The sequence below is a fragment of the Hakea prostrata genome, chromosome 5 (genome assembly GCF_041222555.1).
Source record: "Hakea prostrata isolate BN-2017 chromosome 5, UWA_Hpros_2, whole genome shotgun sequence".
Classification (NCBI taxonomy): Eukaryota; Viridiplantae; Streptophyta; class Magnoliopsida; order Proteales; family Proteaceae; genus Hakea; species Hakea prostrata.
Window position 1 is genome coordinate 47,740,590 of NC_142604.1, and position 17,032 is coordinate 47,757,621.

The window sequence follows — 17,032 nt, forward strand, 5'->3', positions numbered from 1 at the left end:
CCCTAAAAAAAAGCTATTCATTTTACCTTGGCCAAGCGTGTATTTGAATGGCATTCTCTTATCCCTGTATGAATCGAGCTGGTCATCGAGCAAAATTCTAGTGTAGTGAACTATAAATCAACCGAACAATCAATATCAACAAACTAATTTAAAAGACATAAAACTATAAAGCTCGATTCTCATTGTGATCCAAAAATGCAAACTTACCTTCCACTTTGTCACCATTTTATAGAGTATCCCAGTCTTCACCTTCCTTGAGTAGCTTCTTCTTCAAGCTCTACTTCCCTCTCACCAACTTTTGAGTTAATCAAAGGAAGATCCATGTCCTCATTCATTTAATCAGATGGTTGGATATTGAAATCCTTGTTCATGGCTTCAAGTTGATTTCATGAGAATAAAGCTCCCCTGGCGATGTATAGATAGGGAATGAAAATGGGGTGCTAATGGTTGAGGAAGAGTTGGCTGGGACGTGGTGGTTTGGCAAATTCTCCGAAAATGTGGAAGCATAACAAAAGTTTGGGAAGTTAAACTTTTATGGACAACTTTACTCTTAGGATACAATAATTATATGAGAAGTCTTTGTAAGAGAAAAATTAGAATATGTTCTTTTAAATAACTAAATAATAAGTCTTTGTAAGGGAGACATAGGACAATTTTGTCTAATGAAAGATTTGCCACGAATCAAAATGCGTACTTCCCAAGAGATTAGCATGATTAGGAATAAATATTTACCTAAGATTTTTTTTCTTATACGTTATTAAAATTTCAATTGCCTCCCATATATCAGACTTATTCTTCAAAAAAGATAAATGAAAATCATTGTGTTAAACTATAATTGTCTACATAGAACAACTAGAGACAATAGCCACCAACATTCTGTACATGTGAAATTTGTATGATTATTTATTATCTTTAATCATGTATAATGTATTTTTTTTTAAAAGAAGGAAAATTTTTGAACCACCCCAAGACAATAAACAAAACACCTCAAAAATATATCAATTTGGCAAAGACACTCTAAAATGTTTATTAAATTTTTATAATGATACACTCCATTAGCAAAGTTTCATTAAGTTATTAAATATATATAAATTCATTATTTATACGTTATCCTTAATTTATTATGACTTTATAATGTTGCCCCTAAAAGAAATTGAATCATAAATTTCATCTCATTTATTACTCCATGAGTTCATTCTTCTTCAATTCGTAATTTTATATTATAAGATATAGAAGAATACAACTAAGAATATAATCATCATTTTTTTAAATTAATTAACGTGTCTAACTAAAAAGGGGTGATTGCCAATTTGGCATAGTTTTAAGGTTTTTATGATTTTTCCCATTTATCCTAGGTTGTCGCTGACTTTTTTTTCCCCAAAAAATCATGCATATTGTATCAACACAATATTCTAAATTTTAAGAAAAAATGAAAAATAAATGAAGTGCTTTTAAAATGCTTCACGTGATTAACATTTTAATAAACATCACAATTTTAAACATTTTTTTTTGCACTTAATACGCTACTTTATATTATATAGTTAAAAATATTATTCGACTTCATAATACATCCGAGTATCCAATAACCTTATAATTAATGGTCGCCTGAGTATTCTTTGGGATGTGCTTATCTAGTTGAGAGTTGACATAACCTAATTTTGGCAAGTTTTACCAAATCTTTGAACTCTTGAATATTATGAGATTTGTACATAAATTTGAAAACTAATTAATTACCATTTTTTATATAAATTAATTGTCATATGCCATATATATGAGATATATTATTCATTTCTTTTTTTTAATTGATTGATATTTTTTTCTATACCCTCTTATATATCTCCTCATGTATATGCAAGTGAAAGTTTACTAATTCATAAAAATATATGAGATAAAAAAATATTTAAGCTATAGTACAAGGGCATTAGTAATTGTCTAAAAGATTAACTTGGGCCCAGGAAACAAAAAACCGCATGGAAGGCCCCCCCAACGGGACCGAAGTTGAATATGTAAGCTAATGCCCCATGAAAATAGAAACAAAAGATGAACACCCATTTATAAAAGCATATTAAATGTCAATACCCAAACCATATTTTGAATAAGAAAGGGCAAACAAACCAAAAACCATTTATTTTGAAAAATAAGTGATATTCGTCAATTGAGTTGAAGACCCCCGGATTGAGTTTACAACACTTCTTATTGGGTTTTTTTTTTTATTTTTTATTTTTTATTTTGAAAAACGGATATAGTTACTTTCCCCGGTAATAGGGCCGACGACAAAAGGGAAAAAGTAAAGAGAAGAAAGGGTATTTGGGGTTTTGAGAAAATATAAGTGCCCAAACGACTTAACGGGGGGGAAAGTAAGTGCAGTCAAGGTTGGTTAGTATTTTGAAGCGGGGTACATTGTTAAAATCAAAGCGGGGCATAGTAATTATCCCATTAATCTTTAAATCTATGAATTTTGACCGATGAGGTTGTTTTGAATCGTATCCAAGTCATTTAGTCTTTAAATCTATGAATTTTGACCAACGAGGTTGTTTTGAATCTTATCCAAGTCATTCTACCCTAACCTCGAGGGGAGATGTAGTTGGTAAAAAAACAAAACTCCAATTAGGAGACTAGATTTATTCGGAGCCTTAGCCCGAAATTTTATTAGAAATGGACCATCTATTTTCCTCTAGATGAAAGACATATATAGACACATCCGAAATGGATATGAAATTTATTTTGGTTTAATCTGAATTTTTGAATGTGATCGATAGACATTAGACATGTGTCATTTATCAAAGGAGAAATGAATGAAATCCAGCCCAAAAAAAATATTGGTGGTTACAAAAAGACAAATAAATAAATAAATAAAATAAATGAAAATAAATGGCCCCTTGTCGTTTAACTCTTCCGAATAATCTGCTTACACCTGAGACGTTGAGAGTGAGAGGAGACGATGAGTGACGGATTGAAGATGTTTCAGTCTGAAGATGTTTAGCTTCAAGTCCTATCGAAGCTTCCCGTGAAGACCCTCTTTCGATTCAAGTGCGTATGTAGACGATGGCGTGATATCATCTATGGTGATCCTCATTTTTCTATACTTCACTATAAGCAATCCAAATGCAAACAACCCCTTCTCTTTTGCTCATCAGTTACAAGCCACTCAAATTCAGGGATTATCTGTCCTGCTTTCCTAGAAACCCTCGATAGAGAAGGGGAAACAGTCAGCGAATTTGAGTTCAAGTATAATTTTAGTAATGCTAAGGTGGTGCCTACTCGTTTTGATCTTGTTTGCATTCAAGACGATACTATTGTTCATATCTGCAACCCTAGCACACATGAAATCATATCGTTGCCCCAACATGGTTTTTCCATTGGTTCCTCTTCTTCTGTGGGTTTCGGATATGTCCAATCCACTGATGTGTATAAAGTAGTGGGTTTGCTCAATCCTTACTATTTTGAGGTAGAAGATGGTTACATTATTGATCCTGCCTCATTCACTACAAAATGCTATGTCTTTACTTTGGGAATAGAAAGCAGGGCCTCTAGTTCTTGTGCTTCTTATTCTTCTTCTTCTTTTTGGGCTTGGAGAGAGGTGGTGGATTCTCCATACCGTGTCAACCATGTAATTCCTCCAGCTTCTGCTAACGGAGCCATCCACTGGCTGGTCCTATATGATTCTCTGATGGACAATGAGGTCTTTGATGGGGATATGATTGACCCTAATAACACCATTGTTGCATTTGATGTTGAGAGTGAAGAATTTAGATTAGTGTCACATCCTGAAGGTTGTCCTGATCTCAAGGCCTTACAACTAGAGCATCGGGATTATGAATGTGTTGAACTCCAATTGGTGGAATTGAGAGGATTGCTATCTCTTTCATGTGCTAAAGGTTCTAATATGGACATATGGATGTTCAAAGACTACTACTGCGAGAGTGGTAGTTTTTATGTCAGTGGTACATGGGTGAAAGAATATAGTATTGATCTCAGTGTCTTGCCTAAAGAGTACCAAATGGGTTACTATTGTACTCCTAGAGATGTGGACGACACAGAGGTTCTAATTGAGACACATATGAAAGGTTGGGGTTATTATCATCTCCAAAGCAAAAAGTTTGAGGGATTTATGCACAATACCGAAATGCCAAGTCTACAGTTCAGTTTCTACACAGAGAGTTTGCGCTCGCTAAAACTATTTAAGCAGGTACCATATTTACTTTTCTAATGCTTCTCTCTTTTTTCTTTAATTGAAGATCTTGCACTTAATATATAACAATTAATAAACAAGCTTTTGCTGCATTTGATTTTGCTGAATTAGGCATTGCATCTCAAAATTGTCAATTCTTAGCTATCGTGTCCTACTTTAGATTTGGCTTTTGTATGACTAATATCTTTCAAATGTTAAAAGTCACCTTCTCCCCCCACCTATTGAAGGGGAGTTGCTTCTTAATTACCCAGGTATTGAAGCAAATATAGTTAAAGCAAACACAACAAGAAACAGGCACATCAACAGTACTTATGGTGAGACTATGGTGGTACTACTTTTAAACAACATTACATGTACCTATTCAATGCCCTTTTCCCCCCTAAGAATGCTGGGAAAAAAATGCTGTTATATATAGAACCATATGGGTTGTTACAAAAAATGCCACTGTATATCGTGATACCAGAACATTAATACAAAAGCATTGGAAAAACAAATGTATTCAGGGGCTTTTTCAGCGTAAAGATTGCTGCAGATCTCCTTCCAATGGCACTTATTGTAATATGGTTACATAATATAGTGGAATATTTGTAGCACTTAGGAATAAAAACCAGCATAGCCCCGTATAATGGCATTTTTTTTAATGAAATGCTGCTGAATATCCCTACATAAATATGACCCTATTCAGTTTTCACTCTGTTCCAAGCCTGTAAACCCATCCGCTCCCACCCTTTTGTTCTTCCATGTGTGAACAAAGCAGCGAAAACTCCCACAGGCAAAATCTCTGGCCACTGCACAATATTAGACTACTGGGTAAGCTTCACTCCAGATCTCTTCCTCTGTCTAACTATCTCATTGCACCTTGGAATCCAAGCTTCTAAGCCAATTACTTGTGGACTCAACTAGGAACAGAGCAAAAGAAAGATGGGGCTGACTCGACTGCCCTGGAAATGTGCCTTGAGGAGCCACTAGCTGGTCAACGCATAAATCAACTGGGGACGGGGACAGAGAAGAAGTTGGGGGCAGGGGCTGCAGCTCAATACAAACCGAGCAGGGCCAAGGATGTTGAAGTAGAGAGAGAGAGATTAATTAAGAGGAACTGCACCCCTGATGTGAAGAAAAGCTGTTACGAGCACTAAATCGAGCTTCGACCTTATCTTCTATATGAAAGAGAAACAAGGAATGGTTCTTTGAGTGAACCAAACTCCCAATAAGAAAATGCTTAATCTGTTAATTATCTTCCTTTGTCCCACTACGTTAATTATCCCATGCATAATAACACCCGTACGACGACTCTCTAAACTTAAGGATTAAGTTACCATTACAACCAAAGGACCAATTGCCCAATTGCCCCCTCCCTACTGACAATTTAGGAAAAACAACCTAAATATCTATTTCCCTCAATATGCTCATAAGACTTAAATTCAACCCTGTTACAATTGTTAACCTTTCCACCCTATATTCTATATACCAATCATGAGGCCCTCAAGTATTTACATTCACAGAAATCGATTAGCAACAGGCGTGCTAAATGGGTTGCTTATCTACAAGAGTTTGTGTTTGCAATGAAGTACAAAGCAAGAAAGGAGAATACAATGGTTGATGCATTGAACCAAAAAGTACTTACTCTTAGCACATTCTCAGCACATGCAGTTAGCATTTATCAGATACGTGATGAGTACGCATGTGACGAAGTTTTCAACATGCCATACAAGGAGTTATTGCAAGGCAGGCAACATTATAAATACTCACTTCACGATGAGTATTTGTTTTTGGGAACTCGATTATGCATTCCAAATTCCTCCCTACGACATCACATCATACGGGAGTTGCATGGCGGAGGTTTGGGAGGTCATTTTGGCAGGGATAAGACTATTATACAAGTTACCGATTGGTATTATTGGCCTCATATTGCAAAGGATGTTTATCATGTAATCAAGAGATGCAGAGTCTGTCAGCTAGCCAAGGGAACCAAGCAAAATATAGGTCTGTACTCACAATTACCAGTTCCTCATGCACCTTGGATTGATATTAGTATGGATTTCGTACTTGGGCTACCCTCAACAAAATAGCGATATGACTCCATCATGGTTGTGGTTGACCAATTCTCAAAGATGGCTCACTTTATACCATGTTGCAAGACCTTTGATGCATCTCACATTGCAAAGATGTTCTTTAAGGAGGTTGTACGACTACATGGGCTACCAAGTACCATTGTATCAGATCGTGACGTCAAGTTCATGAGCTACTTTTGGAAGACATTGTGGCTGAAAACTAACACAAAGTTATAGTTTTCAACTGCATTCCATCCACAAACTGACTGGCAGACAGAGGTGGTGAATCGAAGCTTGCGAAACTTACTGAGGTGTTTGGTTTGTGACTATTAGAAGACATGGCCGTCCATACTCAACATAGCTGAGTTTGCTTACAACAACTCAGTTAATCGTACGACAGGTCGTACTCCTTTTGAGATCCTACTTGGAGTTCAACCCTAACCCCGACGGCCTATAGACCTCATTCCACTACCACCACAAGCACGCGTGAGTATTGAGGCTGACGAGTTTCAGCGCCATATCATAGAGGCACATGCTGATGTTCACCGAAGAATAGCTCTCAACAATGATGTCTTCAAGGCTTCAGCAGATCGTCATTGACGATATGTGGAGTTTCAAGTGGGAGACATGGTGATGGTTCGTGTCAACCCAGAAAGGTTCCAACATGGGGTCAACAACAAACTCCATCCAAAGAAGATGGGTTCATACAAGGTGCTGAAACGCATTGGACCAAATGCTTATGTGCTCGAGCTACCAGAAGATATGAACATAAGCAATGTCTTCAACGTGGCTGACTTACATCTTTATGTAGGACACCACTCTGATGATGGAGACACTGAACAAATGTTGAGGCTGCCGCAACTCAAGCCACCAATCACTGACATCATTGAGGAGGTTTTGGATGACTCTACAAAACCACTCGTTCGTGGTACTGAATACCATGCTTTCCTCTTCAAATGGAAGAATCGTCCACAACATGATAGTACACTTGGATTCATGCTGATGATTTCAAGAAACTTGATCCTGATTTGTATGAACGTTACATGTCATTCATTCATTCGTCGGAGACGAGTGTTTTCAAGCCGAGGAGAGTTGATGTAGAATTAAAGACATATTTAGGAAAGAAAAAGCCCATCAAAGGCATAAAGCTATCACCTGAATCAGTCCATGGCTTTCATGGGCTAGGACTGTATTAGTGGGTTAAAGTTAGCCCACATATGTTGAACTTCATAAGTTTAGACCTAAGCCCAAGTTAGTTTTTGAAAAGTCAATAAAATGGACTGTGGTTTGAAAATAAAAGAGCTCATTGTCAAAGGAGTTTTCCTTTGTCAAAGAGTTAGCTAATAGTTGAGTTATTAATAGGTAGGTGGTGTTAGCTAGTGGTTGAATGCTATCATTAATGTTTATGTCTCTTTAGAATGCTATGTAAAGAGACTTATGTAAGAGGTGAAGGGATTACTTATGAATTGAAATCAAATTGCTTTGTTAGCATTCCTTCTCTATGGAGAATCTTTGTGTTTAATCAAGTTAGGTTGGTGTTCAATCCAATTGATCTACCTTGCAGTGTGAAGCCCGGATGTTACATACTTACATTTTATTCTCAATTCCCTCATATTGTCCTTTCAATTTCTTCATCATAGATCTGCCCTTGTTTTGAATATCTATTCGGCACGTATTATTAATGCTATTATCCTTATAATACCACTTTAGTCTCCCCTCTTTCACATCTAGATTTTGTTTCATCTTAAGTCTATCAAATCTGAACTTGATTTCCTGTGAAAGGTCCTATTTGGCTACTGTTTTGATCAATCTGATACAGTACTACATTACCTACCTACAATTTAGGAAAAAACAGCCTAAATATTTATTTCCTTAAATATGCTCATAAGACTTATTCACCTGTTACAATTGCTGACCTTTCCACCCTAGATTCTTGCTAGATTAATCGACCATTGTCACCTCATCACTTGAGAGAGAACTCGTAACAAAAGCTATGATTCCTAGTACCTCTTATCTTCTCCCGGAAAGGAAAATTGTCTTGAGCCTTTCATGTTCTATTATTCTGTGTTCACTATCACTCTCAATGTGCGTGTCATCATTATATACCTAATTCACATGAATCCTAGTCCATTTTTGAAGCTTGTATGGATTACCATCTTAGGATAGTTATCTACTACAAGGGATACAAAATGAAAGACCAAATGATAGAGACAGCCCAAAATTCTGCATTTATTCATAGATGCCCCATGGGAATTTAATATACCACAAATAATTATTATTCCATTAGAACTGTTATGTCTAAGCTGGAAAAGACTAGTTTACCCTTCTTTATATTTTTCCTCTTCCATTACTCAAGTCACTTAATGCCACACGAAGGTTTGGAGCTGAAGCCGACCGATGGAGTTGGTTCAAATTCATGTCTTGTGCCCAATCTAATATCGTGCTTATGTTGACCTATCAAAGCATCTCCAGTTTTTCTCCATGCTTATCTGGAACTTGTCTTGAAGGAGAGCTATCCATTGAAGAAGAAGAAGAAACCCCAACTTGCCTACAATAGGAAATAAATATCTTTCTTTCAAACCCTTAGTGAAAACATCTGCTACTTGGTCTCCAGATCTTACAAAAGGCATGCATATAAGCCCTTGTTCCAACTTTCCTTTGACAAAAAACCTGTCTATTTCAATGTGCTTAGTTCGACCATGTTGTACCGAATTATTAACAATACTAGTAGCAGCCTTGTTGTCACAATATAACATCATAGGGTTTGGAACTTGGACTCCAATATCTTGTAGCAAGCCTTTCAACCATAGTAGCTCACAAACTCCACGAACCATAGCTATATATTCAGCTTCGATACTAGATAAAGCTACCACATTTTGTTTTTTACTTCTCCAAGTAACTAGATTACCTCCAACAAAGGTACAATAACTTGAAATTGACTTCCTGTCTAGAGCCCAGTTTGCATCAGTGTATACTTCTACTTTTAGATTATCAGTGGGGTGACAAAAGTATTCCTTTTCCAGGAGTTCCCTTCAAATACTGTAGTATTTTGGTAACAGTCTTCATATGAGCTAAATATGGATCATACATGAATTCGCTCACTATCCCTACAGTATAAGCGATGTCTGGCCTGGTGTTGGACAAGTAAATAAGCTTCCCTACCAGCCTTTGGTATCTTCCTTTGTCCACTGGTTCTCCCTCTTTTTCTTTAAGTTTAGCTCCAGCTTCAATAGGGGTATCAACTGCTTTACACCCCAACATTCCCACTTCTAATAATAAATCTAGGACATACTTTCTTTGGGATAGGAATATACCTTTCTTTGATCGAGCCACCTCAAATCCCTAAGAAATACTATAACTTCTCTAAATCTTTAATTTCAAACTCTCTGCCAAGAAAGTCTTTCAACTTTTGAATTTCTTCACCATCATTCCCTGTGATGACAATATCATCCACATAAACAATGAGAAGTGTGATGTTAGTATCTTACTTCTTGACAAATAATGTATGATAAGCATTGCTTTGCTTGTACCCAATAGAAGTCATTGCCTTTAGAGGCGTCCAAACCAGCATTTAGGAGACTGTTTTAACCCATAAATTGACCTCTTCAATCGACAAACTTTCCCTACAGTATTGTCAATGGAGAAACCATATGGGGTTTCCATATAGACTTCTTTTGCTAACTCCCCATGTAAGAAGGCATTCTTTATGTCTAGTTGGTGCAAGTTCCAGTCTTTGTTCACAGCTACAGACAATAGAACTCCGACAGTGTTTAGTTTCGTAACAGGGTCAAAAGTCTCCTGATAATCAATCCCATAGGTCTGGGTAAACCCCTTTGCAACTAGTCTAGCTTTCAACTTGTTGACTGAACCATCCATATTTTGTTTAACCACAAATACCCATTTGCAGCCCACTAGTTTTTTTTTTTTTTGGAGGAAGTGTAACCAGCTCCTAAGTGTTATTTTTCTTCATTGTCTGCATTTCCTCTACCATAGCTGCCTTCCATCTCTTATTAGCGTAGGCTTCCTGCCAACTTTTAGGAACAGATACAGATGACAAAAATGATATAAAAGCATGGTAGGAGTCAGATAGAGTTATAAGAAACATATTTAGCTATGGGATGTTGAGTACAAGATCTGACTCATTTTCTAACAACAATAGGAAGATCAGAAGAAGATACCTTAAAGGGAACAGTAGAATCTAATTCTGGAGCAGGAGATTGAAGTGGTAACATATCACCTTTCTCCACTTGCTTTAGCCATTTGTAATTCTTCCTTTGATAAGTCTGCATCTCCTTATTCTGGTCAATCTGGTTTTCAAAAACCTTAATAGTGTCTTACAGGAGTGGTCTCCCCTTGGCTAGGTTCTTCATATGGTTCAGAATACGAAGGGGGAGGATTAGAGTCCTCAGGTATACTGGCCGAAGCCTCCCCCTGGTCAAGAAACTCTTTTGGGACTCTTAAGTTGTGTTGGTGTGTGATAGGAAGATCTAGAGGCGGAAAGAACACCTCTCCTCTAGGACTCTCCCCCTGGAGAGGTGTATAATAAGGGCAAGACTCATTAAAAATTACATCCATGGATACAATGGTTTTCCTGAAAAGAGGATGATAACATTTGTACCTTTTCTAAGTAGCAAAATACCTAAAAAATATGTAGTGTAGGCCGCGGGGAGCTAGCTTACTCTGGTGGGCGGTGATTTTGGCTTTATGCACATCCAAAAATCTTCGGGGGAATAATAAAAAAAGAGGCTCTTTGGAGAATCTCATTAGGACATTTAAAACCAAGTATCCTACTAGGCATCCTATTCATAAGGTAAAAAGCAGTGAGTATAGCATCACTCCAGTATTGGTCACGTAAATTCATAGCAATCATAATGGAACGGGCCATGTCTAAGAGATGCCGATTCTTCCTTTTGGCAACCCCATTTTGGGCAGCCGTATCAACGCAATTGGTTTAGTGTATTATGCCAGAGTCAGAGAGATATCTCTGAAATTCACCATCAATATACTCTATGCCATTGTCACTGGGAAGGATCTTCACAGTGGCATTGATCTAAGTTTTAATCATATTATGAAAATCACGAAAACATAGGAAAACCTCATTTTTTTGTTTTAAAAGATAAATCCATGTAGAACGAGAGTGACAATCAATAAAAGTAACAAAGTACCTATGGCCAGTAATAGACACACGTCGGCAGGGACCCCACACATCAGTATGAATTAGCATAAAAGGAATAGTTTTTCTATTATGAAGAGAAGGTAAATAAGTAAAACGAGGCTGCTTCGTAAAAATGTAGGCTTCACAAAAAAAAGTATCTCGTTACAAGAAGAAACCAAATCAATATATATTTTTTTAAGAGTTGCTAGAGGGGGGTGACCTAGCCTACGATGCCACTGATGAAGGTCTGATATTACCGATTGGACCGGATTAGAAGATGTAATCAAAGCAAATGCAGATTCTCTAATCGGCTCAAGCAAATAAAGTCCATTGTCTAGTTTACCACGTCCAATCTCCTTCCCCGTGACCAGATCCTGAAGTAGCAAGGTAGGAGTTTGTATGGGAAGTAGAGGAAGCAGTGGTCGAGGCTGTACCGGCAGTCAAAGACTGCAGAATACATCGCAAAGTAACGAACTCCTCTTGTGAAAACCAATGTCTGCAGAGGGTGTGGTGGAAACTGTCTTAGAGCAAAAGCAGATCCTCCAATCGGCTCGAGCAAATAAAGTCAATTGTCCAGTTTACGACGTCCAATCTCCTTTCCCGTGACCAAATCCTGGAAGACATAGTAAGATAGGAAAAATGTCACTTTACAATTCAAGTCATCTGTAAGACTACTGATAGAGAGCAAGTTAGTAGAGAAAGAGGGAACATGTAAAACTTTAGACAAAGAAAGTGATGGAGAATGCTGAATGGTCCCTTTTCCAGCAATGGAAGAATAGGAGCCATTGGCAATTCAAACTTTATCCTTTCCAGAAGTTGGAGAATATTGTAAGAAAGGGGAGGATAATCCTGTCATATAATCTTTGGCTCCTGTATTGATCCAAGAAGTAGAAACTGAAGAAACTTGAAATCCTGTAAAAGTTTTACCTGAAGTAGCAAAGTAGGAGTTGGTATGGGTAGTAGAGGAAGCAGTGGTAGAGGCTGCTCCGGCAGTAGAAGACTACAGAATACATCGCAGAGTAGTGAACTCCTCCTGTGAAAAACCAACGTCTGCAGAGGGTGTGGTGGAAAATGTCTCAGAAAGATTAGCCTTTGGTTTTCCCTTTCTTTGTGCTCATTTTTCCTTTTCTTTGTGCTCGTTTTTTCTCAAAATCAACAGGCTTCCCATGCAGTTTCCAACAATTTGTCTTGGTATGATATGGTTTGTGACAGTGCTCACACTTGACAATCTCCTTAGCCGGATCATATTTAGTGCAAACAGACTGTAAGGTTGATTTCCCCATAATAGGAGTATGAAGCATGGCTGATCAACGACTTTCCTCACACTGAAAAAGAGCATAAGACTGTCTAGTGTAGGAAAGAGAGAATGACTTAATACTTGCACTTTGATCTGATTGTACTCCACATTCAAACCTGCTAAGAAGTCATATACCCGAATCTTATCAATGTGCTTCCTATAAGTAGTCACATCATATGGGTTAGTGGGATGATAATCCCCATAATGATCCAACTCCTGCCAAAGAGATCGTAACGTGGCATAATATTGGGCCACAGTCAGTTCCTTTTGGGTAGTCTTATGAAGCTTCTTTCGTAGCTCATAAACATGTGCATCATTCCCCAACTGTCCATATGTTTCAGTAGTAGCCTTCTAGATTTGGGCTGTAGTATCAAGTAATAGATATCCACGGGCAATATCTGGAATCATGGAATTCAAAAGAAATGACATAATAAGAGAGTCATTCGAGATCCATTTATCTTGTGAAAAACCTGTGGTAGTAGGTTTGATAGTGGTGCCTGTAATGTGTCCAACAAGTCCACTTTCGGCAATAGTCAGGTAAGTAGATCGAGACCAAATCAAATAATTTGTCCCATCAAATCTTACCGAAAGAGGATGAAGAGTGGGGAAATGTTCGGAGCCAGTGGGAGCAGGAGTACCATCAATAGTTGTCATGTTGACAAAATTATTTGTAGTTCTTCATCTTCACCCTTTCCAAGTAACAGATATGATCGCAGAATGCAATAGCCGAACAACTCAAACAAATCTACTTTTTTTTTTTTTTTACAAAAACAAATAAACTCTGAAAAATATGAACCCCCGAATATATATATATATATATATATATATATATATATATATATATATATATATATATATATACATAAATATATATATATATATATATAACAACATAGGATTTCAAACCGAAGAATTGGAGGACAAAATATGGTTCGGAAATGAGGTCTGGTTTGGTCCAAGTGATGGGCTTAATGGGTTTTTAGAAGGGCCAGCTTAAATCGGGATTTTAGAAGGGAGATGGGATTTCAGAAGGGTTTTCCTAGGTTTAGGACGATGGCGGAGACAATGGCAGAGGCGAATGGCGGAGGCGATGGCGATGGTTAGATGCAGAGATCGATCGATTTTTTTTTCGGCGGCAACGGTTGATGCCTCTGTTCTTCGAAACTCTTTCTGCTCTTTCAAGAGAGGTTCCTTCGTAACCTTCCCACTTCTTCTACCACTTCGAAACCCTTTGTGTTCTTAAGCTCAATTGTAAACAATGGAGAGTAATTTGATTGAGAAATCACAGAAACAAAAGGGTAAAGACTCTTGACTAGCTAAGCAGCAAAATCGGTTCTCATCATGGATCCTTCCGAGATTTCAAAGAAATCAAAATCCCCAAGAAGTAAGGTTCCAAAAGGGAGAGAAGATAGAGACTCAGATGTTGATGTCGAGGAGGATGGAAGCAAAGGCGATGGCTTCTGGAGAGACCTCTCAGCAATGGAGGTAGGTCTTCTCAGTGATTTTTTTTTCTTCTTCCCTTCCCTAATCGAACTTAGGCTCTGATACCATGTTGATAAACAAGATATTTGTAGAATGGTTTATCAATCAATGATCTCAAGCCCTCTATTTATAATTAAGTGGAAAGTACACTATTACGAGGAATAAAATTTTACATGAATACAAACTCTAATTGAACTCCTAGTAGAATCCAACAATATAATTTGCCTCGACACCCAAAACTTTAACAAGATCATCACCAGGGCTCAGCCCAAAATAAGGGGAAACAGGAAAAGAAGCCAAGAAAGATCCAGTTCCCCTCTGACCTTCACGATGATTAGGTAATCCCTAATTTTAATCCAAGTTCACGTCACTGCACCGGTGCACCCCATGTAAGATTTAATTAAATGCAAATCATCACTTCGACAACCCAAAAAAAAAAGAGAGAAAGCAAAAGATCTTATAGAACAAACTTGAGGTTTCAATCCCAAAGAAGAAAGAAGATCCACATTCTCAGATATTTCAGCCCAAGAATATTAGAAAGGTCTGGAGCACGCCAGAGCTCAACAAAAATGTAAAGCAACCTCAAATCCCAAAAATTAATCACACGATCCCGAGACACTCCCCAGCAAAGACCCAACAAATATTTTTTTTCTAAAAGAATTAAAATACATCTCCCAGGAAGACGGAATCAGAATCACAACAGGACCAAAAGAACCTGGCACCAATTGCCTGAAAATTTTTCTCTGTGAAATGTGAATACAGCAAATATAAAGACGAGAGTAGAAGGGTTAAAAACAAAGAAGGCCTTGATCTGAGATTAAGACTTCAAATTTTTTATATTTAGAACAATGTTTTTGGTCTATGACTGCATTGGTATCTATTATTGTGCTCGATGAGCATTTTATTTTTTATGTCATTGTTGCCTCTGGTTTCGGTGTTCTTGAAGCTTTAATAGTAATTTACTTTGTCATGTATTAGGGTTTAGTGGTTCTAAAACATCGAAAAGTAGTAATGGATTTGCAAGAATCCATATCTTGAATGTTTCTCTCCCTTTTTCATCTCTTCCATTTTTTGTTGCTTAGTTTTATTCATCATGAAATTTGGATATTCAAGCGAAAGGAAGAATACCATGAATGGTTATTTTCTGAAGGTTTTTGGTCAACGGAAATAGATTAATGTCACAATGGTCTAATGGTACTTCAGGAAATACAAAATAAGAAATGGTGAGCTACAGAAAATACTAACAGAACAGACTCGCTTATTACTGCATATGAATTTTTGCTGTCATCCCCATGGTTTTTGCAGGTTGGGTTGATGTTGGCACCTTGTAGTGTTTGTATAGTGTATCGTACGGTTTTGTGATATTTCAAGTATCAGTTTCAACCAAATAGCTAAACACTTCTGTTCTATTTGTCATGTTGTGTGAGTTCATTGGTTTAATCTGTTTGAAGCACTGAACTGTTGTGATCACTCATAGTTGGCAGAAACAAAAGATGTGTTGGCAAAGGTGTTGAAAGATTTAGAAGCAATGTCTGCTGAACTGGAAGATCTAAGAGCAGCCTATGCAGAAAGGGGGGAAGATGTGAAAGCAAGGCTCGCAAGAGTAGAAAACATGAAAGAAGACGTGAAAGCAAGCCTTGCAAGAGTAGAAGACATGAAAGCTGAAGTAGCTCATCTAACCCCAAAATTCTTAGGTAGTACCTCAAAAGGTCAGTTCGTTTATGCAGGTTAGAAAATTATACATTTATAGTATAATATTGATTAGAGTTTTTTTCATGTTGCCCACTTAAGGTGGGCCAAAACTCATTTGGCTATAAGTGGCAAAAATTACATGCTGCCCACACTGGCCATTTTGAGAAATTACTAGTTATCCACTGTTAGATTTTGACCCTTTGACGGTTAATGTTTTTCAAGTTTTGAATGTCAATAAGTCAAAAATACCCCTTAGCACTGTAAATGACAATAATGCCCTTAAGTGGAATCCCTTCACCCATCTTCTACCTAAACCTGGCCCCCTAGCTGAAAATACCCACCACTGTTCCTGGCCAGGAAAATGCCCACCACCCCTCCCCCTGCCGGTGACCATCGCCGGCAACCACCACCCCTTCACCCTATTAGAAAAGAGCAAATGCTCATAAATTTAAAAAAAAAAAAAAGGGTACCAGTAACAGGTCAAACTTAGTTGCAGAGTTATGAATAATCATTTGGTTCTTCCTCTTCATCTTCCTATTCAAACTTAGTTGTAAAGTAATACGTCAGAATACCATATGGTCCCCATAGTTCCTGAAGAGCTGACCAAGTCGCCCATAAAAAGATATTCATGTAATGATCACAACCAATACCTAGATGCACCCAAAGATTCCATTTTATAAGAAATTAAATCTATTAATGTGCTACCAGTAAGTTTTATCCTCTAGTCCGGTGGGAGAAAAAGCAAAAAACGATTTTTTGTTATTTCCGTTATTTCAGTTTTATCAATTTTCATCTCTTACAACTTTTTAAACCAGGACTTGTGTTTCTATTTTTGTCTCTTTTTGACTTCAATGCATTATCCTTCAATATCCGTATATTATTGATTTACCACCTCAAATTGGGGATCTTGCAATCCTCTTTGAATTTCACGAAGGTTGGATAATTTCTTGGCGAAGAAATTGAATACTCTTTGGTTGAATTTTCCGGTACTTCTGGATTTTTTTAATCATTTTTTCTTTCTTTCCCTGGATTTTAGGTTAGATTGCTCGAAATTCTTGTTTCAAACTTGCTTGAACGCTTGTTTGTTGCGGCACAGATTTTTGTTTGTTTCTCTTTCCCCGGATTCAGATGATTGCGTTTGGGGGAAATTAAAGTCTCTGAAT

General features: G+C 37.3%; 1 protein-coding gene across 1 annotated transcript; it reads left to right on the plus strand.

Moving 5' to 3' along the window:
• The first annotated feature begins 2,927 nt into the window (after positions 1 to 2,927).
• LOC149016235 (uncharacterized) lies at positions 2,928 to 16,264 on the plus strand. Its single transcript, XM_089157361.1, has 2 exons — positions 2,928 to 4,189; positions 15,655 to 16,264. The coding sequence occupies exons 1-2, from the start codon at positions 3,671 to 3,673 to the stop codon at positions 15,907 to 15,909; spliced, it is 774 nt and encodes a 257-aa protein (XP_089013487.1). The 5' UTR covers positions 2,928 to 3,670; the 3' UTR covers positions 15,910 to 16,264.
• Positions 16,265 to 17,032: the final 768 nt, after the last annotated feature.